Genomic DNA, 27999 nt, shown 5'->3' with positions numbered 1-27999 from the left:
GGTGCGCGCTCCCTCCTCCCCGGTAGCGCCCCGCTCCGGCCGGCCGCTGCACTGCACCAGAAGCCGTGTGCGCCCGGTGAGTCGCTGCTGCTGAAGAGACGACGCCGCTTGTCTGCGCTCAGGTAAGAAAACGCCGAGCTTCTCCCGTTAATTCCACCGATCGGACATCGGTGCGAGCGGCGCGCGGAGCTGCGGACGCGCCGCGCCCCGGCTCCTCCATCGGTATTCGTCTTGTCACCTAATATTTGGCGCTTGCGGTGGGAGAGGCTGGGCCTCGGTGCGTCTCCCGCAGACGGATGAAAAGGCGTTTTTTTCCCCTGACGTGCGGCGGCCGCTCCGCGCGCCGGACCTGCAGCGGCTCGTTTGACGCCTGAAACCGTCTCGTTGTGCGCGCGCCGTGTCCGTCTCCATCAGCCTCCGTCCACAGTAAACACAGAAAGGTGTTTTGTGTTGCTCTCCATCGCCTCCCCTCTGCGCCTTAACGAGCCTAATCCTCCACAATATGTTTAATCTCATTATTCCAGGATCCCGCAGGACAGCGGCGTGCACGGTGCACGGACGCGGCTCCTCTTTGTGCCTTATTTCCCTCCTCCCGTTGTTATTCTGGATCGTTCCCTTCTCTCTGGGATGTGAGGGCCTAAATGCTTCCATACACTGCTTCTCCTGTTTGCTCCATCCTTCACCTAACGCGGTGAAGAAATCGAGCATCCCCCTGCGGGGCGCATTGATTTCCGTGCGTGTCCGCTGTTTGTTCACATCCCTGCATTATTCAGAGGGCGATGCTGTCAGAAAGCGGCGCGGCGCCTGTGCGCAAAGTGCCAAGCCCATTTATCATTTGACGGACAAGAGCCGGAGGACGCACGGCGCGCGCGGCGCACGGCGCGCGCTGGAGCGGGGCTGCTTATCTGACACATATGGGCTGCGCGGTAATCCGCCCGGGGTCACCGGACACGGCGTGACTGGCAGCAGGTGCGTGAAGCCTCCTCATCCACCAAACACCTGGAAACCACTGCCGCACGTGCACGCAGCTCGCTGTCACATTGGTGGAGGAGGTGCAGGTGGAGGAGGAGGTGTGTGTGTGTGTGTGTGTGTGGGGGGGGGGGGGGGGGGGGTGTGTGGAGTCTGACTGGAGCAGATGATCCTCTGGGAGGAATGAGACGCTTTGAGTCTCCTGTCGGTGTTCGGATGGACTCGAACGGCTTCGTGCAAGTTTCTGCAGCTCTGCTTGTTCCCGGAGAGACGCGCTGGAATGCTGGGGGGGGGGGGGGGGGGGGAATAAGCTCCTCCCCCTCCATGGGAAGAAAAGATGGATTCACATCGGCTTTAAAGAGGCTTCCCATTGACAGACCCTCAACAGAACACAGCAGAGACCCTGGACGGAGCTCAGACCCCCGTCCAGGGTCCAGGGTCCAGAGTCCAGAGTCCAGAGTCCAGAGTCCAGAGACCAGAGACAACATGCAGACTCCACGCAGAGTTTTGCATCTGATTTAGATGTGTCCACATGTCCAGATGTGTCTCATGAACCGACGTTCGATCTTGAAAAGATCTGCTTCCTTATAATGTGGTCATGAGAAGCTGGGAAGTGGGAAATTACCAGGTTGTTTTGTGAATAAGCTTCTTATTTATTTTAATTTCATTTTTTTACATACCGGTATAATTTCTGCCTCAATCAACTCAAAGCAAAGACTGATAGGCTGAATTTTTAAAATAAAAAAAAAAAGTAAAAAAAATACTTTTAATTTCTGGTCAAAAAGTCTTAAAGAAAAATATTGAATTTATTTTCTCTTCCATGATCAGACAGAAACGGTTTGTAGTAAAACACCCTGAGATAAAGGAGGATGAAGAGTTTTGTAATGACAGTGTGAGGAGGGAGTGGTGCCGCTCAATGATCAATCAAACAGCGACTGTCCTCAGCTTGGCGGCTGACTTCATCCCGTCCAGCGTCAGCGTTACGAAACCAGCGCCGCTCCGCTGAACAAACACTGACAGCCTATTGGCCGAGGCGGGCCGGAGGCCAGAAGGTGACCGCATCCGTCCAAAAGGCCAGCTCAGGCTGCCCTCATCTCCCAGCATGCAGCATTAAAACCACATTCTTTACTTGTAACATTCCAGAGCTGCGAATGATTTTTTTTTTTGAAGGATCCACACTCTGAAGAGGGAAATGTGAATATTTTTGTTATTTTCTGGTTTTTCAGATGATAAATCCGGTCTAAACTGGTCTAAACTGATGTCGTCTTTGATCTTTGAGGGTTTTGAAGGTTTTTTTTTAATACTCGTCTTGATAAATCGAGGAAACGTCTCGACTTCAGACTGCTCTCCTGTATTCATGCTGAGGGAGTGTGAGTGTGTGTGTGGTGAGTCGACAGCACACCAAAAACAGGAAATGACCTCTGACCTCTGCAGGGACCGGTTTCCATCGCCTCACACTGCGACGGACCCCGGTTCGAGCCTCTGTGCAGTTTGCATGTTCTCCTGGCTGCAGAACAGCTTAATCAGCGGCTCTGAACCTTCAGTGTCGGGCTGAAGAGTCGAGAAAACGACGGACCAGATCAGGACCGGCGGACGGCCGGTTTGTGGGGAAAAGCGAGCTGCGCTGCAGGGCGGAGCGTGGAGACGGAGCCGGACGCCGCCTCCGGGAGGAGACGCTCCGCTCAAGGTGTGGCTGTTTACAGCACAAGATGTTTCCCCGCCGGCGCTCAGATGGAGGGCAAAATGGAAACAAGGCTCCACCTTCAGCCTGAACGGGGGAGGTGGAGTCGGCTCGCCTGGATGATGGAGGAAGAGCGGAGGGAGAGAGAGAGAACGGCGAGCGAGCGAGGAGGGAAAGTAGGTCAGAGATCCAGAGGCAGCCGAGCATGAGAGCAGCATCCTCGTCTTTCAGCCCGGCGACGAGCAGCGCTGGCGAGCTGGGGGGGGGGGGGGGGGGGGGGGGGGGGCTGCACATGGCGTCCCAGCGTCTCTCCTCCTCTATCCTTTCATTTTATCCAGAAAGAGACGATTCGTACGGGCCTCAAACCGTCTGCTGAAAACCACAACTCAGACTTGATTGGTGATCTCTGGAAAACTGAAAAACTGCAGGAAGCAGGATAATGGAGCTTCATGTTCATCCACCCATCTACACATCCACCCAGCCATCCACCCATCCTCCAATCTACCCACCTATTTACCCATGCATCCATCATCCATCCATCATCCACCATCCATCCATCCATCCATCCATCCTTTTGTGTTTTATTCCTCCGCCCCGGGTCCAGCAGCTAAAGTCATCAGCTCTATATGTGTAATAACTTAGGAAAGTTCTGTGGGGATGCTTTCTTTCCAATTGTTTCTCAAACAAAAAGCCATTAATACCAGTGATTGATCTCTTCAAGTTCACTCTGTCGTCGAAGAATTTATTTTATAACAACTTTAAATACATATGAAAAAAATAACCGAGCCACCAACATCAACAACATCCGGAACAAAACGCAACAGAACGCAGGATCCATCAGCTCCACCTCAGCATAGCGCCACAGTGATGAAACCAAGGAGAATATTTTCTGAAGCGACCGCCTCCCGTTAGCCTCAAAGCACCGCCATATTAGATCAATGATGCACAGAGACACGCCGATGGCAGTTCGATATTGTTTCCGATATATTTGACAATTTGGAACCTGAAAATGCATATTTTAGTTCATTGTTTCATTAAAGAATGAAACAATGTCTTCAGGAAACAACCAGAAAAAACACTTCATTTTCCCTTCATCAGCTGGCAGCTTCTTCTCAATTATGATTAGATGTTAGTTAGAAACCAGATGAGAGCTGCTGCTGGTGTGAAACGTCTGGAATTCGTAGCATTAAGACGAGGCTTAATTCTCTTGCTTTAAAAAATGGACATGTTGAACACGTGCACTCTCTCCGTGCGCTACACTCCAGTGTTCCTCAGTGCACAGTGAGAACTGCATCTTCTTTCTGTTGATGTTTGAAGCTGTAAATTGTGAAACATCCCCGGAGCGGCGGCGGCGGCCCGTTGACCCAGCGCTCCTTGCAGAGCGGACGTCTGTGCCAAGAGGACATTTTCACACGACCCCATGAGGAAGGAGCTGCATCAGCAGCCCCCCCTCCGAGCCGTTTCCCCCTCGCAGCGCTGCCCGTCACCGCGCCGTTCTGCGGCAGGTGAAACGTGTGTTTTGTCCCGACCGGAGTCCGTCTGCGACCAGAGGAGCTGTTCGGGGCTCCATGTTGGTTTCATAAACCCCCCACGTGTTGATGAGGGATTGTGAGACGTGTTGCCATGACAGCAGCTCCAGTTAGCTCTGTGTTTAGGTGCTCTGTACCTTTACTGTACATGTAAACAGTGCGAGTTGCACAGCCGCTGTCTCTCTAATGTTGGGGGTCCATGTTTCATGTTTCTGTGAGGAGGACTGAGTTAGCTCAGGATCACAGAGATTCTCTCCTCCTCAGGAGTTTAGTAAAATAGTAACATTGAGGCAGTAGTCTTCCAGTGAATAGACGTTTCCAATGTTGAAAAAACAGGTCTGACTTCTGAGGAAGCTGAAGGGGAGTTTATTGACAGTGAGAGACTCAATCTGGTTTGCAGCCTGAGATGTTTATCACCCTTCACCCTCTGGTGGTGTGACGATGTTTCAGACTAGTGTGTGTGTGTGTGTGTGTACACATGATAATGAGCTGGAGGATCCGGCTCTTATCAGCTCTGGAGTGTTTGCTCTCCACCATCAGAGTTCCCAGATGTACAGCCTGTCGGAGGGTTTAGCTCTGCAGCCTGGAGGTCTCTACTGAGGGTTTAGCTCTCAGCCTCGAGGTCTCTACTGAGGGTTTGTCTTTGCTCTGCCTCTTGTTTGGACTCTGTCATGTGTAAAGCTACAATGGGATGTTTGTCCTGGAGCTGTGTGTGAGAGCACACCATTCATCGGAGTTTCTAAAGGACACACACTCTGCCATTTATTTATTTGTTCCAGCTTACTGGAACCCGTTAATAATGACGCGTCCTCTTCTTTTTAATGGCTGTATTTCCCCCAGTGTCTGAACAGACCTGGAGGACGCTTCACTTCGGTTAAAGATCAGGAGCCACACTTTTAAAATACAGTATAACTTTTGCACTTTCACATCTGACGCGGCCACCGGCTTTTCTCAGGCTGGTGTTTAAACAGTCAAGGTCAGGAGATACGCAGGGGAGGTCGCATAGTTTCTCTGTGCAGGGTTTTATGGGAGGAATAACCACGGAAACAGCTCAGGCATTGCTGCTTGTAAAGGGTAAATTGCATCAGGTGCCGCCACGTCTCCGCAAAGTGTCAAAGAAAAGGACGCTGGGCTGTGAAGAGTTCACTCAGGAGATCCTGCAGACAGAGGCATGAAGACGAAAATGACTTCTGGGATGGATTTTATTCATGAGGCTGCTTGATTTTACCAGAAGTTGAAAAAGAGAAGAGCAGGTGAAGTGAAGGTAGCATCTATAGTGACCTCTAGTGGTTGTTTTAATTACAATAAATGAATCCACGTAAACTGATGGCTGCATTTGAGCCTGAAATCCAGATATTCTTACAACCAGGAGAAGTCACTGCAGAGACAGCCGGTGCCGTTAGATCGAGGAAAACATTTTCTCTCATTATTATTTTGCATATTGAAAGATTCCTGCTGCGACTCCTCATCCGCCTGATGGTGGAGCCCACCTGGACCTGGACGAACAGTCCAGAGCTTCTGGACTCCAGATTCCTCACAGACGACCGATAGATGACCACCTTCAGCCCATTTGAAATTCAAATGGATTCTTTCAGTGACACGATTAAATTCATTGGAAAAAAAACCCAAATGATTTCAAATCACATCGAAACCAAATGTTCTGCAGCCTGCCGTCTCACTAACAGGAAATGAATCGTGTCTCATTCAAAGAGTTAGTAAACGAGTCAGTGATTGGCTGAGAATACATTCCGGTCAACGACAACGCCCTCTGCAGGTTCAGTGTGGTACTGCAGCTCGCTGTCACAGCGGGCCCATGGTTAGTGACCACTGAACAAACAGTTTGGGCGGAGCGGGTTGGACCGTGTGGTTTGGACGGAGACGGCTGGACGGAGGCCGATTCTGACATAAGCTGAGCGGGAAGTGAAAACAAAGCGGCTGGAGCTGAGAAGTGCTGATGTAACCAGAGGCCTGACTTTAATCTGACATGTAATCCTCTTTCTGTGAGATTTGACGCTGCTCACATCTCTCTGGCTGGAGGAGCGCGTCACAGCTGGGGGGGGGGGGGGGGGCAATGGTTGGTTGGTTATTGGTGGATAATTTGGTTAGCTTTCAGGTTAGTTGGTTTATTGGTGTCTGGGTTCGTTGGGGAACTGGTTGGTTGGTTGGTTTATTGGTGGATAAGTTAGGTTTCAGGGTGGTTGGGTTAGTTGGCGGGTGGCTTAGTTGAACTGTTTGGTAGGTTGGTGGTTAAGTTGGTTGGTTAGGTTGCAGGTTAGTTGGTTTATTGGTGGGTGGGGTAGTTGGTGAACTGGTTAGTTGGTTCGTCTCCCAGTTAGTGCTTTTGGCAAAAGGAAGTTCAGCTGCTGAAATATCACATTTTCTTTTTTTTTTTTTTTGGCATACTTTGTTTATTGAGATTTTTTCAGAAAAGTACTGTCATACACAAGAAGTGAAAACAGGATATAGCTGGGATGAAGAGCTCTATAACAGTATACTTTGACTACACAACAAACAGAACCCCTAAACTAAAATAAATAAATAAATAAATAAATAAAGGTGTAAAGATCACAAAAACAAATCGCGAACCAAGAAAAAAGTATATCAATGATGTTTTCAACTTAGGATAAAAAGAAAAGAAAGAGAAAAAAAACAACAATAATAAATAAATTCAGCTCACAGTCAGACAACATTAGATATATACCTGTGGCCCTTGCAGTCATGAGTTGACCCACAAATGTTTCACTAAGTTAGGACTCAGCACAACTCTAGTTAGAAATCAGCTGGGGGTCCATTCTTTTAAATAGGTTCAAAAAAAGGCCCCAGATTTTCCAAAAATTAGCAGTAGTGTCTTGTAAAGATAGCCTCATTTTTTTCTAATTTGAGGAAATACAAGACATCTTTAATCCAATGACTATGTGATGGGGGTACTGTTTAGTCTCGGAGCTAACAGAGTAGTAAAAGCAATAACATTTCTATTTGATGTGGAAAGTGAAAATGGTGGCACTCCAAATAGAGCGATGAATGGGTCTGGTTGTGGAGTTATTCCAGTTACTTTACATAAAGTGTCATAAACCTGTGCCCAGTAATTTTTCAGACATGGACAAAGCCAGATCGTATGTATGAGGTTGGCAGGAGAGGTGTGGCATCCATCACAGATGGGTGATACTGTTGAATAAATCTTGGCCAGACGAGTCTTTGTGTAATAAGCACGGTGAACTACCTTGAACTGAATAAGACTGTGCTTTGCACAGATAGAAGACTTGTGTATTAATTTCAGGATATTTATCCAAACTTCTTCAGTCAAGTTCTGTCCCAAATCCTCCTCCCACAAAGTTTTAATGGCATCTAATGGCTCAGGATGAAGAGTAAAAGTCTGTTTATAAGTATGAGAGATTGATCCCTTGCAAGTTGGAAGTTTCACTAGGAGAACATCGAGCGCAGAGTCCTCTGATAGGTCAAAAGCTTCAAATTGAATGCAATATTTAAGAATTCTGATATTAATGGCGCAGTAGTAATACCTAAAATTTGGCAGGGCCAGTCCCCCAAGTATTTTAGGTCTCTGCAGATATTGCATACGCAGTCGAGGTGGCTTCTTATTCCAAATAAATTCTGTAACCAAACTTTCTACCTTACGAAAGAAAGACATGGGAAGAAAGATTGGCATGCACTGAAATAGATAGGAGAATCGAGAGAGTATATTCATTTTAATACAGTTGACTCGAGCCACCAAAGGTTCAGAAAAGACCAACAGTCAAAATCTTCTCGAATTTGGGACAACAGAGGAGCAAAATTAGCAGCATATAAATTTGAAAATTTGTCTGTAACGCAAATTCAAAGATAAGTGAATTCATGATGAGCAATTTTGAATGGAAAGGTACTTAGTGGGAAAAGTCTAGCGCGATTATTAAGAGGAAATATTTCACTTTTATTCAAATTCAGTTTATACCCTGATATATTGCCAAAGTCCTCCAACGTAGTGAGAATGGCTTGAACAGAGACAGATAGATAAGATATATATAAAAGAAGATCATCTGCATAGAGAGACACCTTCAGCTCAACATTATTCCTGGTAATACCCTTTATGCAAGGGGGTGATCACAGAGTTATGGACAAAGGTTCAGTGGCGACTGCAAAAAGTAAGGGACTAAGAGGACAGCCCTGTAAATGTCACATTTTCAGTTAAAAATAAAGGGGTTTTTTTTAAATTTGAATCGTTTCTTTTTAAATTTCTTAATTTCATGAGTCCCTGAACTGATGGTTAGCACTGACGCCTCACAGTGACAACACCCCGGTTCGATTCCAGGCTGGGGCCTTTCAGTTTGCATGTTCTTCTTCTGCCTTTGTGGGCTCATCGCCCCGTCCTGGTGATGATGGTCGAGGGTTCATGCATGAGTCTGGAGGTGTGCGTTTGTGTTGTTGATTGCCGTATCTGAACCGGGCTCGCCGCAGAACGACGTGGCGAGGACAGCGTGCACAGCAAGCACAGTGTGCACGTGGCCAGGAGGCACTATTTTAGTCCGGTAACCTGAGGCGCCGTCCCCACGTCAGGCGGTATTAATAACTGGGTTTTCACAGACACAGTGTCTGTTTACATTTGGTGGTGACAGGACCTGGTTCTGCACGCCGCGAGACAAGGCGTCTATGAAGGGCTCCGTCGGTACATTGATCGGGGTCGGGGTCGGGGTCGGGGTCACGGTAACACCTGTGAAATCTGTGACCTGACGCCTGATCCTTGGATTTTCTTTATCTCTTTCTTGCAGCCTGACCTGCGACTGGCAATGGACTACATGAACAACGCCTCCAACAGCTACAGCTCTGGAGACACCATGAGCTCCTCCTTAGCCAACATGACCATCAGCGACCAGCACCACCAGGAGAACGGCGTGGCCAAGATGAAAGGTCAGACACTCTCACGTCCCTCAACTCCACCCTGTTCACCTGCAAACACGGCAGCGTTCATCCAGTACCACAGACATGAAAAAACCCTCCACCAGTCCGAAACCTACAGCAGCTTCATCAGAAAACGGTTCAACATGAACTGTTCCAGCTGCATCACTGGAAAATCCACGTCAGTCTTTAAAAGTAGAGAATGAGTTCACACCCTGAGGTGAAACAGGAGCCCGACGCTTCAAAAGCCTCCGTTCTGACGTTTAAAAAATATTCATATAAGACAGAGTCTCCAGGACAAACACATTCAATCCTGTGTCAAATTTCACTCGACAGTATTTATTCTCTCGTCTTTTCTGACACGTTTTGAACAGTTTGACTGGAATATTTTCATCTCTCACACTCTGTTGCCAAGATGCTGCATCTGCAGAAACCTCTTCAGCTGTTTCAAGGAATTAAATGCAGGAACTCGGTGGGAATTTTGGCAAATTGCTGTAAATCCTGAGGTTGGATCAGTTTTCAGACTTTAGTGCAGGTTGAAGATCAGCCGCCAGGTTTTCACCTGGAATCCAGGAGTCAGAATTTAAACCTAACACTTCCTGAGAGTCGCTGTCGTCTCCTCAGAGTTGTTGTGGAGCCTGAACTCGTAATAATTTCAGATACTGTTTCATATCTGCTGTGTTTATCGATGGAGAGCTGCTCGTCCAGTCTGGTTGTTGTTATATTGAACCCTGTCATATCTGAGCCTCACGCACTTCAGCTTGTTTCTACCAGTCTAAAAATCTACATTTAAAAAAATAATAATAATAATTCAATAATATTTTTGCGGCAGTGGTTTATTGCCTGAGAATGTTTTATTGTTTCTGCAGTGCCGACCCGGCCTGAACTGAATCGTTCCAGCAGTGTTTTCTCGCCGCACCGGAGGGAGTTGGATTATTGTTGTTGTCAGATGAGCGTTTCCTCTCTTCCTACCATCTGTCATGATCCGATGACTGAACGAGATGCTGACTTCAGCTCAGTCCTGATTAACATTTCAGAGTTTTGTCGGTTTCTCTGCAGGATTCAGACCGTTTGGACGTGCAGGTCCAGCGTCTCTCGTCCTGAATATCTTAAGCGTTCTGGCGAATTTAATTGTAGCTTCCTGAAAGCGTTCCAGTTGTTTTGGGGGCCGAGTCTGCTGTAATCTCCCTTTACATAACGGACACTGGACGAGCTCGACCGGGCCAGAGAGACAGCCTGACTGCAGCCGCGCTGCGGCGCGCTCAGTAATCCGGCGTCTGGGTCAGACCCGGAACCGGACCAGACCCAGAACTGGACCAGATCCAGAACCGGACCAGACCCAGAACTGGACCAGGACCAAGAACTGAGTCCATCTCCATCCTCAGAGCAACAACAATCAGGCCTTCAGACCAAACTATGAAGAGAAAAATGATCTGTGGAAAATACAGCAGCATCAGATGTGCGTGTGTGTGTGTGTGTGTGTGTGTGTGTGTGTATAATAGGATTTGTGTGGGCCGATTTAAATTTGTATGAACACAAATTTTTATCTGCAAATGAAAATCTGTTTTTTAAACAGATTTGTATCTGTGACTTAAAGCCGTGTGTGTGTGTGTGTGTGTGTGTGTGTGTGTGTGTGTGTGTGTGTGTGTGTGTGTGTGTGTGTGTGTGCGCGCGCACACACATCTGTACTGAGGTTCATGTGACAGACTGCTCAGTTTTCCCTCAGTGATGACTCACAGGGTTCAGTCCAGCTCCAGGACTGAACCTGCCAGTCCCCCACCAGGGCAAACAAACCCCACGACACACACACACACACATTTTATGTAGAGAAAAAGGCAATTGTGGAAATACTGAGGTGAGAACGGAGATGTTTACAGTCCCTTAAACACACACACACACACACACACACACACACACACACACACACACACACACACACACACACACACAGAGTTTCAGGCCTGTTTTCTTTCCTTCTTTCATCCCGACATGGCCGTTAGTTCGTAGCCTAGCCTTCCCCAGTTTGCAGCCCTCACTAGTGCAGTCGTTCTCCCCGTTTCCCCTTCCCATCATGCAACGCTGCGCCAGCAGGAGGCGGCGCTCAGGCTCGAACCTCAGCGCTCAGACACACAGTGAGTATGTAGCGAGTATGTCAGTGTGTGTTCGAGTTCAGAGCTAGTGGTTTGACTTGGAGTGAGTTTAGAGTTTAGAGTTTGTCTTTGACAGTAGAGTTAGACTTGAGAGCTTGTGGTTTGACGTTGAGTTAAGAGCTAGAGGTTTGATTTTAGAATTACAGTTTAGATTTAGAGTTTAGAGCTAGTGGTTTGACTTCAGAGTTAGAAATTAGACGCTTCAGTTTGACTTCCGAGTTTAGATTTCAGAGTTAGAGTTTAGAGTTAGAGGCTAGTTCGAGGTGTAGAGCAGAGAACTGAGGAAGGCTTGCTGACTCCTCAGATCTTCCTCGTGTACAGAAACTCTAAATCACTTTGGCTTCATCTCTCAAGGTTGTGTGGCTGTTCTCAGTTCGACGTCTCTCGTGGCTCCAGAGTAACACTTTATTAGCATCAGTCCAGTAATTTACAATCCAGTCGCTCCGCATCCTGCTATCCCGTCACCATATTGATGATTTCAGAGGCGTTTGGGTCCAGATCACGGAGGGTTCCGTCGTTCTAACCGTGTTTTTCACCTTGCAGTTCCCCCTCGTAGCTCCGCCCTGCTCTGTTTTTCTTCCACCCTGACCTCCGCTTCACCTTCTGATTTTCTAGAGAGCGAAGGAGAAAACGAGGTGAAAGCTGCGGCCTGCGACGCCGCGGAGGGCGGACGCGGCGATGACGAGGTGCCGCCCGGTACGCAGTTAGCATGCCGCGGCTAACTACCGCCTGGTTTCTGCCTTTTGTTGTGTGGCAGTTAATGCTTTTTTAAAAAATTTTTCTCCCGGGCAGTGATTCCCAACCTGTGGTTCTCGGCCCCTTGTGGGGCTGCCGGCGATCTGGGTGAGGACAGGAGGTTTTATCAGAATAAACCCGCCTGTCCGTGTGACTAAAGCTCTCCTAACGGTTGGGAGTCGCTGCGTCCGGATGCAGGGCGCCTCACGAGGCGCATGGCGCGCCTCTGTTAGCATGTTCCCGCTAATTATCATCTCTTCATTTCTCCTTCGTTGGTTTTTCTTCTTTTCCTTCCAGAGTTGCTGCGCCGCGCCTCAGTTAGCCGTTAGCATGCTTCGGCTTGCAGTGACCTTTTTGTTTTGTTTTTTTTAATTTCAGATGTGAGTGTGGCGTTTTCCTGCTGCTCTGATCGTTTACAGCCTAACTGCGTGGTTTTCCCATCATGCCTCTGGCGCAGTCGCTTCCCGTAACCTGCTCACTAACGCGGAAACGTGTTGCGTTTCCAGCTTTGGTCGTGCACATGGAGAGCGCCGCCGCCGTTCAGATTAAGCAGTGTGTGCAGATGTGATGGAAGGCGGCGTGAGCGGAGGAAAGTCTGGGATTATCCGTGTAAATAATCCTCTTTTTCCCACAGCGGAGTCGTCTGCGGACGAGGGTCGGCTCCACACGCCTCCAGGTCAAAATCAGCTCCACATTCCTTCACACGCTTTTCTTTATATGCTGAAAGCCAGACGGTCTTCAGCTGATCGATGATCAGTCACCAAATCCAGTAAAACCAAGACAATATTAAAATGGAATATTTTTTTTAAAAATGCAGTCGTGACATTCTACCAGTTTGAATATAATAACTGAAACTTGTCTGAAATATTCACATTTAAAAAAGAAAAAAAATCATCTACTGTCAAGAGAAACTACAAATTAAAGTTTCATAGAGTTTGATAAATAATCACAGCACAAGCAATAATCAACCAGTTTATCATCAGTCAGATTAAACTGGAATTTTGAAGCTTAAAATCTTTATCCCGAGATCATAAATCTAGAAATATAATGTTTTCAAACTGTAAAAACTGATTTATTGTGCTAAAAAAATTAAAAAATACTATTCAAACTGTCACAAAAGTATATTTATATTCTTAAAAATTATGTGAAAATTCTTTGATGAATCAAAAACTAAAAACTCAGAATTCTGTGAATAATCAAAAATAAAATATAAATTAATGCAAAAATTGAATTAGAAATTGCTGTCATGAAAATGTTTTTTTAAGTGACACTTAAGCCTTTTTTTAAAAGATAAAATTACAAATTTATTATTTTTAGTTCCTGAAGCCCGACAGACCTGGTGTTTCGGATTAAAAGGTTTCCCTGTTAACTGGTGGCCAACGCATGTTGAAAACCCGACCAAAACTTGCAGTCGTTCTGGCAAACATCGGTGATCTACGGTTATTGTAAATGTATAAGTTTTATAGTTGGTGACTTCACTGAGTCTGCCGTTTGCAGAAAACAGCAGTTAGCAGGGAAACCAGTTCATCCAAACAGAATGCAAAATCCGTCTGCTCCACCGCAACATATTGGGTCTCAGACTCATATGAAACTAGAAAAGCTGCACTTTAAGATAAAACCAAGCAGAATATCCTCTGAGCCGTCAGAGGCAAAACAAACCGAAAACCCAGCTTCAAATTTCACGGCCAGCACCGCAGATCGCATGTTTCTCATACACTTCTCCACCAAATCTCACAACTATTCACACCAAACACGACATATTTTATTTCCTTACCCGTTTTGTGGTTATTTCCCATCTATCCACGCTCTCCTTTGACCAAAATTAACGATACAATCTTCTGGATTAGTGAAAGAGCCTCATGCGCCAGAATGCGACGTGCTGCCCCTTGTGGCCGTCTTGTGGGCTTGTCGTTAATCTCGGGAGTTTAAATAAAGTTCTTAAGTTTGTTTCTGTGATGTATTTGGCAGTTTCTACTCTGAAACATGCACATTTTACTTGGTTCTGCTTTCAAACACCACATTGCTCATTACTTTTGTTTGTTCTTGATGTGCGTTTTGCATAGATTATAGTTTACATATTGAAAAAAGGGATTTTTTCCCCTCTGTGATATATTTGGCTATTTTTGGACCGATTATACTTTTATAAATATATTTAAATTAGGAACTAAATGTTATGGCTCAGTTCTTTATCAAAATGCATTTTATACTGTGCACAATGGTAGAAACTAACAATATAGTGGCTAAATGTCAGGGCCAGAGGCTGCATTGCTTATATATGGACTCCTGTAGTGGAAATTAAAAGTATTTTATTGGCAGATTCCTTTCAAAGAAGTGAAAAAACCCATTTGGCACAGGTTGGTCTCCAAATGGTTCAATGGAGGGATCACCTGGAACTAACTAAACACTTTACTAAATCTATGTGCTTTTTCTCTATTCTCATGAAACTCAGTACAGTTGTAGTCAAGGAGCTGCTGAATGCAGGCAGTGGCCTCTTTATGACTGGCTTCATTGTTATCGTGGTGTTTACCAATTTTTACTCTGAATAAAAAAATTTTAGGCAAGGGTGAAAATTTTTTTTTTCCTTCTTTTTTATCGACATTTGTTCCAGCATGTTAAAACTCACAGTGTTTCTGACACTAGCATTATATTCTGTAAGGTCTTAGCTATCAATGGAGACCAAGATTATGCATATTGTGCTAATAATTGTGAAGATATTGTTGATTTAACATGAATAGGTGTTTTTAGGCAAACCTCGCCTCCAAAACCCCCGAACAGGTTAAAGCTGAATATTGAGAGTTCCTCTTTTTTTCCAGGATACTTTCCTTTTTAATTGTTAGTCATTTTTGAGATACTGAGAGAAATCTTGAAAAAAGTCACATTCGGACTTTAAATCCTGATTTTAAATAACATTTAAGATGCTGTGATGATAAAACCTGATGCCATCGCGCTGTGATCAGTTTGATTCTGTTTGGGACCTGAAGCTGATTTTCTCTGTTTCAGTTTCATTCTTGTATTTCCAGCTTTGCTTGCTCTTCTTTTCAGAATTGATTTTTTTCCCCTCTTTCAGTGACTCTCTGAACCTTTTTAATCGTGTGTATCTGTGTCTGTGTGTGTTTTCTGTTTTTCTCCTCCGGTTCGTCGCTCAGCAGCAGGAGCTCCAGCAGGTACAGTCTCGTTTTATTTCATCCATTTCACTCCACATTTATTCACTGTTGAAAAAAACACTCCAGAAAAATACCAAACTCAAGGTGTTGAGCTGCTCTACAGTCTGATTTAATCCACACAGTGAATATTTATCACTGTAAAGACAAGTCAGAAATCAATATATTTTAATTGGTTTAATACTTACAGTATTTAAAATCATTAAAATGATAAATAGTTTTTCAGTATTAAAATTATTTTTTTAAACTTTGATTGTCCTGATTTTTTTTAATTCTTTAAAATATTGATGTGCAATATTTCTATCTCATTTAGAAAATGTCATTTTTACCTAATGTCTCACTTTCAATTAGCATTTAGGTATATTATTATTATAAATGTTTGAATAGATTTTGTCTTGAATCCTATTTGAACTGTGTCAACAGACTAAAAGTTAAATTATTGTTATTCCTCCGTTCCCGTTTTAAATTGAACTAAACTTGTTAAAACTGAAGATGTGTTGGTTTGATTAAAACAGTTTTTCAGGTTAAAGTTAACGTTTCAATTCAATAATTAAAAATAATTCAAAGTAAAAACCCAGAAGCTCGTCAACCGAGTTTAACTCTTCAGGTGGCTTTTAGTGTTTGATGTTTTGAATCTTTTATTTTTGGGTCATTTTGTGTTCAGAGTGTTGTATTCATGGTGTCGTCTGCCGTCCCTCCATCACCTGCTCTCTCATGGTTCATGCTGATGTGGTGACGCTTTTCTCCTTCTCCACCTCTCAGTCTCCTCCATCTCTCCATTTCTGTCTCCTCTCCGTTTCCTCCACCCCTCAGGTTATTTCTCCCTTCAGTTTCCTTCAGGAAAATTTTTCTCCAGCGGAGTTTTTCTAATGGAAGAGTGTTTCAGTTTTAGTTTAGATTTTTCTATTGTTCTCGTTTTTTTCGATGGTCCTGTTGTTCGCGTTGGTCTCGTTCTCGTTTGCCTCGTTCTCGTTGTTTTTGTTCTTCTCGTTCTTCTCATTGTTTTCACTGTTCTTGTTTTCGTTGGTCTCGTTCTTGTCGTTGGTCTCGCTTTAGTTGTTCTTGTTGGTCTCGTAGGTCTCGTTCTTTTTGGTCTCATTTTCGTTGGTCTCGTTGTCGTAGGTGTTGTTGTTCTCGTTGGTTTCATTGGTCTCGATGTTCTCATATACATTGGTCTCGTTCTCATAGGTCTCGTTGTTCTTGTTGGTCTCGTTTTCATTGATCTCGTTGGTCTCATTTTCGTTGGTCTTGTTGTTCTTGTTGGTCTCGTTGTTTCCGTTGGTGTCGTTCTCGTAGGTCTCATTGTTCTTGTTGTTCTTGTTGGTCTCGTTATACTTGTCATTGTTGTCGTCGGTCTCGTTTTCGTTTTTCTTGCTGTTGTCATTGTTTTCATTGTTCTCGACTTTGTTGGTCTTGTTGTTCTTGCTGATTTTGTCGTCTCGTTCTCATTGGTCTCGCTACTCCTGTCGTTTTCGTTGGTCTCGATCTTGTCATTGTTCTCGTTCACGTTGTTCTTGTTGGACTCGTTCTCGGTCTTGTTCTCATTGTTCTTGTTGGTCTCGTTTGTCTCGTTTCCATTCTTTTCGTGCTTCTTGTTGTTCTCGGTCTGGTTTTATCGGTGAGGCGTTGGAACCAAACCAGAGCTGTGAATGTTTCCATCAATCTGCTTTCCAAACGAAGCAGTTGGTCCCGGTTCTGGAGTCCTGGTCCCGGGAGCGTCCCGGTCTCTGGACCCGGCAGTGGGGGACTTCGGGAGGAGGCCGAGGGACACCGGGTGGTTCTCTGAGGACGCGGTCAGCCCCGCCGCGGATGGCGGGGGGGTCCTGGATCGGTCCGGAGCGGCCGACCCCGGGCGGGCGATCAGCCTGGACGCCTCGGAGAGCCCGAGTGACGGCGGCTCCCCGTCGGGGGCGTCTCTGGTCCGCAGCGCCGCTCTGGAGGACCTGACCTCCATCGGAGGGAGGCGTGCGGGGGTCGGAGGGGGGGAGCGGCGAGCGGCCTCGGAGTCCTGCGGTGACAGCAGCCCAGACCCTCAACGGGCCCCCCGGGCTCAGAGTCTGTCAGAGCCGCCCTGTGAGACCCAGTGGGACCGGCTCCAGGCCGCCTCCCACACACATGCCGTTTTAACCGACTCCCACACACACGCGGCCGGCTGTCCTCAGCCGGACGTCTCAAGAGACTCAGAGCTGCGGAGCGGCGTGGGGCCGCCCCCCCCAAAGAAAGTCTCTGGTCCCGGTTCCTGTTCCCAAAGGTCCGTGAGTGGTCCGGTTCAAATCCCGTCACGCAGCTTCTGCTCTGCTCGGCTGCACCGGCTGGAGGAGAAGCTTGTGGTCCTCCTCCCTGTCCCCGCCCCAGTCCTGGTCCCGGTCCTGGTCCCGTTCCTCCCCCCCTCCCCCTCCTCACTTTCTTTCTTCCCTCCATCTCTGCCGCTCACTCGGCCGTCCTGCAGCCCTCAGCACCACACTCCTCCGTGGTTTGTGTGTGCTTTGTTGTGTTTCGTTGTATCACTTCTATCACATCGCATGCTGCACACCAACATTTCACATTTTTATTTTATTTTGTAGGAATGTTTAAAAATGCAGCAGGAAGGACAGAAGGACCAGCAGCTCATAAAACTTTTCTCTGTTCTGCTCTACAGCTCAAGTGAAGATGGACAACGGAGACAAGGTATGTGACCCGTGGCGTTCCTCTCGGAGCGTTCCTGGATGATCCTGGTTAAATGAAACATGATCCCCAAACGCGTCGTTCATCACATCACTTCCTGTTTTCCTCCATCTTTTGGTTTTCAATGTCTGTCATCAGAACTTTGTTTTCTTTGTCATTCATTCCTCCTCTTCATGTTTAAAAAAACCCAAAAGAGCCAACCTGCCACCAAACCGGCCTCCTCCCCTAAAAGAGCGTCGGCCAAAACTCAGGACTCTCCTGGAAACGGCCACAGCTCCATCCCAGTCAAAGCCGGCAGCGGCGCCGGGAGCCGGCCGGCCGGAGTGAGTAGAGCCGAGCGGGGGCGGGAGCTCCGCCCACCGCTGTGTCCTGACATCATTCTAACTTCCATTCTAACATCCACCCTAACCTCGGTCCTCGTCTCTCCTCCATCTCAGAAGCCTTCTCCTCACTCACCTCTAGTTATTTGGAGCTAATCTGCTTAAAAAAAGTCCATTTCAGGTCAGATCCGGTAGAATAAGGTCTGAGCGTCAGGCTGATGGGTTTTTATGTTGAGTGTGGAGAAAGTTCCTGAAAACGGTTGACTGTAGTTCCTACCAGAGTGTTCAGTAGTGCAGCTACTAGTTAGTCCTTCTCTAGCTGCTGTGCTGAGGGTTGGTCTGACGTTTGTTTAACATCGGTACCTGAAGCTGATCAGTGTGTTTTTCTCTCTACACACTCACACTCCTGTAGCCGCAGTGTTTCGTAGGAGCTTTGAATGTTTCCAGTTATTCCTCTGTTGTCCACGAGGCGGCAGTGTTGAGCCACTGTAGAGGTTTGGATTGTTGCTAGTAGATAAAGTGGTCACACTGTGACACGTTGGACTGTTCCTCCTGCTGTTACTCAAGATTTCCCCTGGTGGTACAGACTGGTACTGCAGCTTCAGGCTTCAGCTGGTTGTACTCAGTAAACCTGACCTCCTGTCGTCTGTCTGTTCTGTCGGTTCTCCAGAGCGCCGGCGGTGCCAAGCCTCAAACCCCCGGAGCCAAAACGACTGCCAGGACCGCGTCAGGTAGCGACCGAGGCCCCGCCCCCCTCTCCTCTCTCAGTGGACTGATTCACAGGGAGCTTTATTCTCACATTAATCGTGACGTGTTGTATTTTCTGTGACACAGCTAGTGCCAAGAAACCCCCCACTCCAAAATATGACAAAGGTAAAAAAAACAGCATGAGGTAGAGCGCTAGCCGCCGAGGTCAGGTCCAGCCCGGCATGGCCTCGGCGCCACAGTCCGATCCCGCTCGTCCCGGATCGGACTTGGTGCTTTCAGCTCCTCCTCTGATGTGGTTCCTCCCGTCCGACCCCCCTGACCTGCTGCGTCTCTCACTGCTTCAGATGCCAAGAGCGGCCAGAGCAGCCCCGGCACGACCAAGTCCCCGTCCAGCCAGGCCACGTCCGCCAAGGCGGCGGCCGAGGCCAACAAGGTGAAGAAGGTGGCGGTGGTGCGCTCCACGCCCAAATCCCCCGGCTCGCTGAAGAGCCGCCCGCCTGCGCCCCTGGTCGCTGCCGCCGCCGCCGCCGCGCCGCTGCCGGACCTGAAGCAGGTCAGATCCAAGATCGGCTCCACGGACAACATCAAGCACCAGCCGGGAGGCGGGAAGGTAACAGCAGGCCGGCGCTTTCAGCCTCAGCCGGCATTTAGAGGCCGGCGGCCCACAATTCATAGCTCCATATCCATTTCCCCGACGCCGCTGTAGACTCGTCAGTCCTACCTGCTGGAGACTCACAGCCGCTCCAGTCCTCCTCTCAGCTCCACAGCCGGTTCCTCCGGTCCAGCCGGTCCTTAAACACACCATCAGACGCTCATTAGTGATTCACTCAGAAAAAAAAGACAAATATATTTCACTCTGCAGACACTAACAGAGGTATCAGTGGAGCACGAGGAACCATAACGCAGAACGTTTGTCACCTGGCATCATTTTCAGTCTCGGGTCTTTGTGTTGCTGCAGTCATGTGAAGATTGATCCAGTGGAACCAGTCATCAGTAGTTATTAAAACTAACATTACCGGATCAATTAAATCAAATTTCACATTCAAGACCATTATTTTGAAAAGGCACAACTCTTTATCTTTTCAAGAAGAAACAAACTAGAGCATTAACCGGATGGAACTACTTCTTCTTCCGCCTGTAGCTGTGAAGGTGTTCTCAGGTTGATTAACTACAGCTGCGCCTAATTAACATTCATGGTGCGTTCAGGAGAAACTGGGAAAATGGAAAACTTCTGGCATCTCTCAACAAAATAGTTTCCCATTTTAGATATAAGGTTGAATATTGTGAGGATAAGCTGAGTGACCGCAGTGTTTAATGCACCTCGGTTTCCCAGACGTCAGTTTTTGGTTTCCTGTGTCTCGTTTCTTCCTGCATGGCGACGTCTCCACTCTGTTACCTGTGCATGCGTCCGCTCTATTTTAGCATGAAAAGCTCTGCGAGTCTTTGGTCTAATTATACCGGCGCCGCAGCCATGTGTCCGGCGCCGCAGACGGAGGATCATGTGTTGGTTGTGATATTTCTGGAGCAGAAGATTCAAAACAGAGAGACGGAGAGCGCGATCGAGACGCTTCCATCACAGCAACCTGCTCGTGCATGCACATCCTCTTTGTTTCAGGCTCCGCCTTCCACGCCTTTCAATCTGAAACGTTGCCGTTTTCGTTCTTCCAGGTCCAAATCCTTGATCAGAAGGTGGACTATAGTAATGTCCAGTCAAAGTGTGGCTCCAAAGGCAATTTGAAACATGTCCCCGGTGGCGGCAATGTGAGTAACTGAGGGACCAGCCCGACGCCAGACTGCAGAGTCTCTGATCATCTGGACCAGCTCTCCTGTCAGACCAGGAGCTCCCAGTCTGTCATTGATCCGGAGTGATCAGTTGCTCTGAAGGATCAATTCAGCTGCTTTCAGCGTGTTCAAGCTGTCTTCTGTAATGTTTCTGTCTCAGCAGGGTTTCTTTGATCACTCTTCAAGGTCTTACGTTTGTTTTTCCGCTTCCTTCTGACTGAACTCACATATAAATCCGGAAAAACAGAACAGATCCACCATAACTAATTAAATTTAAAGTTTTATTTACGCAGATGATGAAAATGTCTTAACAAGCAGAACCAGGCTCCTTTCACTCGTCTGATCTCGGCTCAGCTCGTTTCTGCTGCACCAAAAAAACCTTTCTTTGAACTATTATCAGTTCCTCCGTGGTTTGGCCGGATCAGAGCCTGTTGGGGGCCAGTTCTGGCTCACGGGCCTTATGTTTGACAGCTCTGGTTTAACTCATCAGTCTGAAACAGTCCAATGGCTCCATCTGCAGTTAGAAATATTAGAAAAGTGATTCAGAGCAGTGTGAGGACGAAGAGTCCACATTTAGGAAACGAACCACGTTTACAGCTCAGACGATGAAGAAAGACGGTAAAGGAAAGGAAAAGTAAAAAAGTCCAGAAAACTAAAGAAAACTTAAAGAAAACAAATTTGCACATAGAGAGAGAGAGAAAACCCTGCAGACTGACTGCTGACAGCTTTAACACTGGACACATTTTATCCCTTTCTAACACTTTGTTTCCTCCTTTTGGGCTGAAACCCTCTTCTTCTTCCTCCTCCTCCTCCTCCTCCTCCTCCTCCTCTCCTCTTCATCCTCCTCCCTCTCCTCCCCCTACTCTTCCTCCAGACCTTCATCATCTCTCTCTCTCTTCTTCTGACACATCCAGGTCCAGATCCTGGATAAGAAGCTGGACTTGACCAACGTTCAGTCGCGCTGCGGCTCTAAAGACAACATCAAACACACTCCTGGAGGCGGCAAGGTGAGCGACCGCCGGTTCGAACCCCGGCCCGCCGCGGGTCGACCGTCGATCCGTGTGTCTCGGTGTTTTCGGCTCCGTCGTCTCAGCGTCTTCCTGTCACCGACGGCTTCATGTCCTCACCGCCGTCGAAGGCTTAACGTCTCTTTTCCCTCACTTCTGCACTTTTCCAGGTTAAAATATGTGATCAGAAGGTGGACTATAGTAATGTCCAGTCAAAGTGTGGCTCCACTGACAATATCAAACATGTACCCGGTGGCGGCAATGTGAGTAACTCAAGGGACGAGCTGGACGCTGAGAGTCTCTGCAGTTATGATCATCTAACCCTCCTCTGTTCATCTGGTTTTAATCCCTCAGATTTCAAATACTTCTATTAAATCATTGTTTAATGTTAAAAGAGCATCTTTACACCCCAAACCTGCTGCCTGAAAAATTAAAAAAATACATTTGTGAAAATAAAAAAATGTGCTTTTAGTGGATTTTAAAGGTCAGATGAACTTTGGACCTCAATTCCCAGAATGCAGCGGGGGTTTGGGGTGTTGTTGCCATGGAGACCATGAGCCAGCTGCAGGCTCTTCATTCAGACGTTTTACTTTAAACTCAAATTATGGAACTTTTGTGGAGGTTTTTCTGATGAAAGCAGGAAAACAAACAAATAAACAAGCTGATAGAGAAAAACACCGTGTTGATAAATAAACCTTTTCTCTACCTCACTACCTCCCGTCCGTCCCCCAGTCACTGCCCTGCCCCCCCAGACTCCGCCCCTTCCCCCAGCCTCCACCTCGTCCCCCCCCCCCCCCCAGCCTCGAGTGCCCCCCTCAGCAGTGGTCCTCATCAGCTCTCTCCACCTCAGGGTAACACTGTTTTTCCCCACACGTTCATCTTCCAGGTGCAAATTCTTGAAAAGAAGTTGGATTTAACCAATGTGCAGTCCCGCTGCGGCTCCAGAGATAATATTAAACATGTCCCCGGTGGTGGCAATGTGAGTAGACGAGGCGGCGTCTGGCAGAGGACGCCTGACACCAGAGTGCACGACCCCGTGTGTCCGACCCGTCTCCTCCCGACACTCTGACCTCGTAACACCTCCTCTTAACCGTTCTAGCACTAAACTCACACACAGATCAGCCATAACAACAGAACCGCTGTCAGGAGGGCCCTGGTGCTCCCTGAAGGCCTCCACCCGTCCCTGGTCCTGGCCCGAGACTTGTGGATTCTGCTGGTAACAGCAGAACGGTCGATGGTGGACTCGGCAGAAAGAAGGAATGCGACCGGGCTGCTCAGCTCTCGGCCTCGAGGGCCATCAGGTGTGCTGCAGCTGGGACAGAGCTAAAACTCGCAGGTCTTCGGCGCTGGAGGACCGGAGTTGAGCTGCCCTGCACAGTATGAGGTGGTCTTAATGTTATGGCTGATCTGCGTGACTAGTGACGGACTAGCATAGCTCTAAACCTGCACGTTTCTTTCACTGGATGAGTCCTTGGATGTTTGTCGGACAGCCTGCAGCTGTGAGGGTAGCCTGGTACTCTCGGTCTGATCCGGATCTGATCCTTAAGCCCTGAACCCGGTCCTGAAACCCGCCTGCATGATTCCTGAGTGTGGTGAAGTGGACGGACTGAAGTGTGAAGAGAAGACGGTCTGTCCCTGGCCTCTGGGACGGTGCCGAGACACCGTCTCCGGACGGAGAAGACCTCAGACAGACGGAAGGTTTCGCTCCTTTCTTCTCACAGAGTGACGCATGTCTCACGGACAGCTGCCGTGGTGGTGAGCAGCGCATGTCCACCGACTCACTGGCGGCGTCGAACCCTTCACTCCTGGCAGACGGAGCTCGATAACCTCTAATCTGAGTGTGACGGGACTAACGCCCTCTGTCTTCGGTCTTCCTCGCGCTGAGACCTTTTCCCGCTCTCTGATTTGTCCCCTCAGGTCCAAATCGTGCACAAGAAGATCGACCTGAGCAACGTGACGTCGAAGTGTGGATCGAAAGCCAACATCCACCACAAGCCAGGTGAAGACTGAAGACTGACAGGATGAACTGACCTCTGACCTCTCGCCTTTCACCTCTCACCTCCTCTTCTACTCTTTCTCTTCAGGCGGTGGAAACATTGAGATCAAGAACGAGAAGCTGGAGTTTAAAGTCCAGTCGAAAGTCGGCTCTCTAGACAACATTGGCCACGTCCCCGGAGGTGGACAGAGAAAGGTGAGAACCGGGACAGTCGTCCGTCTCTCCAGTTTTCAGTTCGTCGCTTTCCTTCTGATTTCTGACTGTCCAGCTGTGAATAAAATGACTTCCTGTCTGACAAAGGTTTTAACAAACCTCACAGCGGAACGGTGAATTCAAGCAGCTCTACATGGACAACACAGCGAGCTAATGCTAGCAGCTAATGCTAGCAGAACATAATAACAGCATGTTAGGCCCAGATTTAATGAAACTGGTAAAACGGAGGACTAAAGAACTGGATGATCGTTTCTCATTTTGAGTCGTACCTCTTCTGTTGGAGCTTCATCTTCATCATCTCATCCTCATCACGTTATCGTAACTGGTTTAGAGTCACTGGGAAGGATCGACGCAACAGTAAACAACAGTAAACAACAGTAAACAGTAAACAACACAACAACGTGGCTGGAAAAGAAAACATGAAGACACAACACAAAGACAAGCTACAACATGAATCTATTGACAGTGAAGTGTTTCCATTCACGCTGTCATCGTCGTTCCTTCCAGTCTCTCTATTTGTTCCTCTTGAGTTGATTTTTCATGCTTCGGTTGATGTTTTGTTGTTTTTTCATGTTTCCTTCAGTTTCTTTCTTTTGAACCATCACATGTCTTTCTGTTTGCATGCCCCCCCCCCCCCCTCCGCCCCCCCCCTCCCCTCATATAGAGGGACAAGGGGCAGGAAGCCGAGGGCAGCACCTCAGACAGCCCCTCCATCCCCTCCCTCTCCGCCACCCCCCCTCAGTCACCCCCCACTCCCTCCTCACCCATCCTGACCAACCCCCTCATAACCATCGAGGACTCCCGTAAGTACCGCAGTACAGACACACCGAGGGGGTTACAGGGTGCTACAGGGTATTTCAGGGTATTACAGGGTGTCACAGGGTGTTTCAGGGTGCTGCAGGGTGTTTCAGGGTGTCACAGAATATTACAGGGCGCTACAGGGTGTTTCAGGGTGTCACAGGGTATCACAGGGTGCTACATTGTGTTACAAGGTGTCATAGGGTTTTTCAGGGTATTACTGGGTGTCACGGTGTTTCAGGATGCTGCAGGGTGTTTCAGGGTATTATTGGGTGTTTCAGGGTGTCACAGGGTATCACAGAGTGTTTCAGGGTATTACTGGGTGTTTCAGGGTGTCAGGGTGCTACAGGGTGTTTCAGGGTTTCACAGGGTGCTACAGGGTGTTACAGGGTGTTTCAGGGTGTCACAGGGTATCACAGGGTGCTACATTGTGTTACAAGGTGTCATAGGGTTTTTCAGGGTATTACTGGGTGTCACGGTGTTTCAGGATGCTGCAGGGTGTTTCAGGGTATTATTGGGTGTTTCAGGGTGTCACAGGGTATCACAGAGTGTTTCAGGGTATTACTGGGTGTTTCAGGGTGTCAGGGTGCTACAGGGTGTTTCAGGGTTTCACAGGGTGCTACAGGGTGTTACAGGGTGTTTCAGGGTGTCACAGGGTATCACAGGGTGCTACATTGTGTTACAAGGTGTCATAGGGGTTTTCAGGGTATTACTGGGTGTCACAGGGTGTTTCAGGGTGCTGCAGGGTGTTTCAGGGTATTATTGGGTGTTTCAGGGTGTCACAGGGTATTACAGAGTGTTTCAGGGTATTACAGGGTGTTTCAGGGTATTACTGGGTGTTTCAGAGTGTCACAGCATGATACAGGGTGTTTCAGGGTTTCACGGGGTATTACAGGGTGTTTCAGGGTATTACTGGGTGTTTCAGGGTGTCACAGGGTGCTACAGGGTGTTTCAGGGTGTCATGGGGTGTTTCAGGGTGCTTCAGGGTATTATTGGATGTTTCAGGGTGTCACAGGGTATTACAGGGTGTTTCGGGGTGTCACAGGGTGCTACAGGGTGTTTCAGGGTGTCATGGGGTATTTCAGGGTGCTTCAGCGTATTACTGGGTGTTTCAGGGTGTCACAGGGTATTACAGGGTGTTTCAGAGTATTACTGGGTGTTTCAGGGTGTCACAGGGTGCTACATTGTGTTACAAGGTGTCATAGGGTTTTTCAGGGTATTACTGGGTGTCACAGGGTGTTTCAGGATGCTGCAGGGTGTTTCAGGGTATTACTGGGTTTTTTCAGGGTGTCACAGGGTATTACAGAGTGTTTCAGGGTATTACTGGGTGTTTCAGGGTGTCAGGGTGCTACAGGGTGTTACAGGGTGTTTCAGGGTTTCACAAGATGCTACAGGGTGTTACAGGGTGTTTCAGGGTATTACTGGGTGTTTCAGGGTGTCACAGGGTGCTACAGGGTGTTTCAGGGTGTCATGGGGTGTTTCAGGGTGCTTCAGGGTATTATTGGGTGTTTCAGGGTGTCACAGGGTATTACTGGGTGTTTCAGGGTATTACAGGGTGTTTCAGAGTATTACTGGGTGTTTCAGGGTGTCACAGGGTATTTCAGGGTGCTTAAGGGTATTTCAGGGTGTTTCAGGGTGTCATGGGGTATTTCAGGGTGCTTCAGGGTATTACTGGGTGTTTCGGGGTGTCACAGGGTATTACAGGGTGTTTCAGGGTGTCACATGGTATTTCAGGGTGCTTAAGGGTATTTCAGGGTGTTTCAGGGTATTACTGGGTGTTTCAGGGTGTCACAGGGTATTACTGGGTGTTTCAGGGTGTCACAGGGTATTTAAGGGTGCTTCAGGGTATTACTGGGTGTTTCAGAGTGTCACAGCGTGCTACAGGGTGTTTCAGGGTGTCATGGGGTATTACAGGGTGTTTCAGGGTATTACTGGGTGTCACAGGGTGCTATAGGGTGTTTCAGTGTAGTATAGGGTTTTTCTGGGGTTCACAAGGTGTCCCAGGCTGTCATAGGGTCTTATACGGTGGTACAGCCCTGCATGTTTCCATGTCTCCCCGCTTCAACACACCTGAATCTCCTGAACATTCATGTCCCGGTCAGAAAGCCAGAGAACGAGCCTCATTCCAGTCAGCTGTGTTGAAGCAGGGAGAACATGGAGAACATGCAGGGATGCAGTTTGACATCTGTGAATTACAGGGTGTTACAGGGTTTAACATAAAGCTACAGGGTGTTATGGGGTGTCACAGGATTTTTCAGGGTGTTTCAGCGTCCATCATTCAGTCTACATGACTCCTGAAAACGTCTCTGAATAGTTTAATTAGTCCTGCTGAGACCCTCCTGTGAGCTGTGTGGCCCCTCATGGGTCCTCAGACCACAGGGTTGGAAACACTGCTCTGTTAGCTCCACATAGACCAAGAACTTCTGAAAAACCATTTTAAGGAGGTGCTCTCGTCTTGCCAGGAGGAGATTCTAACTCCAAATTCTTCAATAAATCAGTGTTAGAACTTTTATCATTTCAGGATAAACATCAACAGTTTTCCTTGAGTCCTGTCAATCGAAGATGATTGTCGATCCGCTCACATTGATGTGATGTGACCGCAGATTGAGAGCCACAAGCTGACGTTCCGCGAGTCGGCCCGGGCTCGGACCGACCACGGCGCCGAGATCGTGTCCCTGGAGGACTCCCCCCAGCAGCTCAGCACCGTGTCGTCCTCCGGCAGCATCAACATGGCCGACTCCCCGCAGCTGTCCACGCTGGCCGACCAGGTGTCCGCCTCGCTGGCCAAGCAGGGCTTGTGAACGCACCGCCGCCCCGCCCCCTGCCCGAGCCCCGCCTCCACCCCGCCCGAGCCCCGCCCTCCACCTCCACCTCCCTCCGCCCACCTCGAGGAGTTGTGATGCCTTCCTCGTTACTTTCACAGGACTTTTTTTTAGCTGCCCGCCACTGTTGATTCTCCACTAACCGTTGACCTTTGACCTTGCTCTTGAGGTGTCAATAGTTTGAATCTCACCAGATTTAAAAAACAAAAAAACAAAAAACAGATTAACGAAGTAGGCCGACACGTCTCTTTCTTTCTCTCTCTGTGGTTTCTGATCTGATCTCCACCTTCTGTAAGTGTAACTGTCAGAGCTGAAGCCCCTGGAAGAACACACACTCTCACACACACACGGTTTCCTGTCACATTGACCGTAAACCCTTTCTGAATTTCGGTGTGGTTCCCTCCATTTCTCTGTTAATCTACTGCGGGCTGTGGGGGTCTGGAGGAACCATGACAGAACCTTCAGAACCTTCACAGAACCTCTCAGAACCCAGGAAGTGTTTAGAGAAAAGTAGCGGACACAGAAAAGCTTCTCCGACCTCGCTGCCGTCTTCGCTTTGTGTAATCCCACGTGACCG

The 27999-nt window shown here is 47.9% G+C and overlaps 1 protein-coding gene across 9 annotated transcripts; it reads left to right on the top strand.

The window, feature by feature from the left end:
• The first annotated feature begins 28 nt into the window (after window positions 1-28).
• LOC115392834 (microtubule-associated protein tau-like) lies at window positions 29-27969 on the top strand. 9 transcript variants are annotated; one of them, XM_030097447.1, is made up of 14 exons: window positions 29-122; window positions 8940-9078; window positions 11832-11912; window positions 15101-15115; window positions 17751-17779; window positions 17971-18099; window positions 18767-18827; window positions 18931-18969; window positions 19149-19414; window positions 20473-20565; window positions 21501-21593; window positions 23511-23592; window positions 23678-23784; window positions 27204-27969. In XM_030097447.1, exons 2-14 carry the CDS (start codon window positions 8958-8960, stop codon window positions 27399-27401), a joined length of 1314 nt encoding a protein of 437 aa, XP_029953307.1. In that variant the 5' UTR covers window positions 29-122; window positions 8940-8957; the 3' UTR covers window positions 27402-27969. The 9 variants fall into 9 exon arrangements, with proteins under 9 accessions (XP_029953307.1, XP_029953306.1, XP_029953309.1 ...); XM_030097446.1 differs by having other exon boundaries at window positions 15098-15115; XM_030097449.1 differs by lacking the exon at window positions 11832-11912 and having other exon boundaries at window positions 15098-15115; window positions 27204-27968.
• Window positions 27970-27999: the final 30 nt, after the last annotated feature.

Source organism: Salarias fasciatus, chromosome 8, assembly GCF_902148845.1.
Source record: "Salarias fasciatus chromosome 8, fSalaFa1.1, whole genome shotgun sequence".
Classification (NCBI taxonomy): domain Eukaryota; kingdom Metazoa; phylum Chordata; class Actinopteri; order Blenniiformes; family Blenniidae; genus Salarias; species Salarias fasciatus.
Note: the sequence above shows the minus strand (reverse complement) of the source record. Positions and strands in the feature narration are given on the sequence as shown.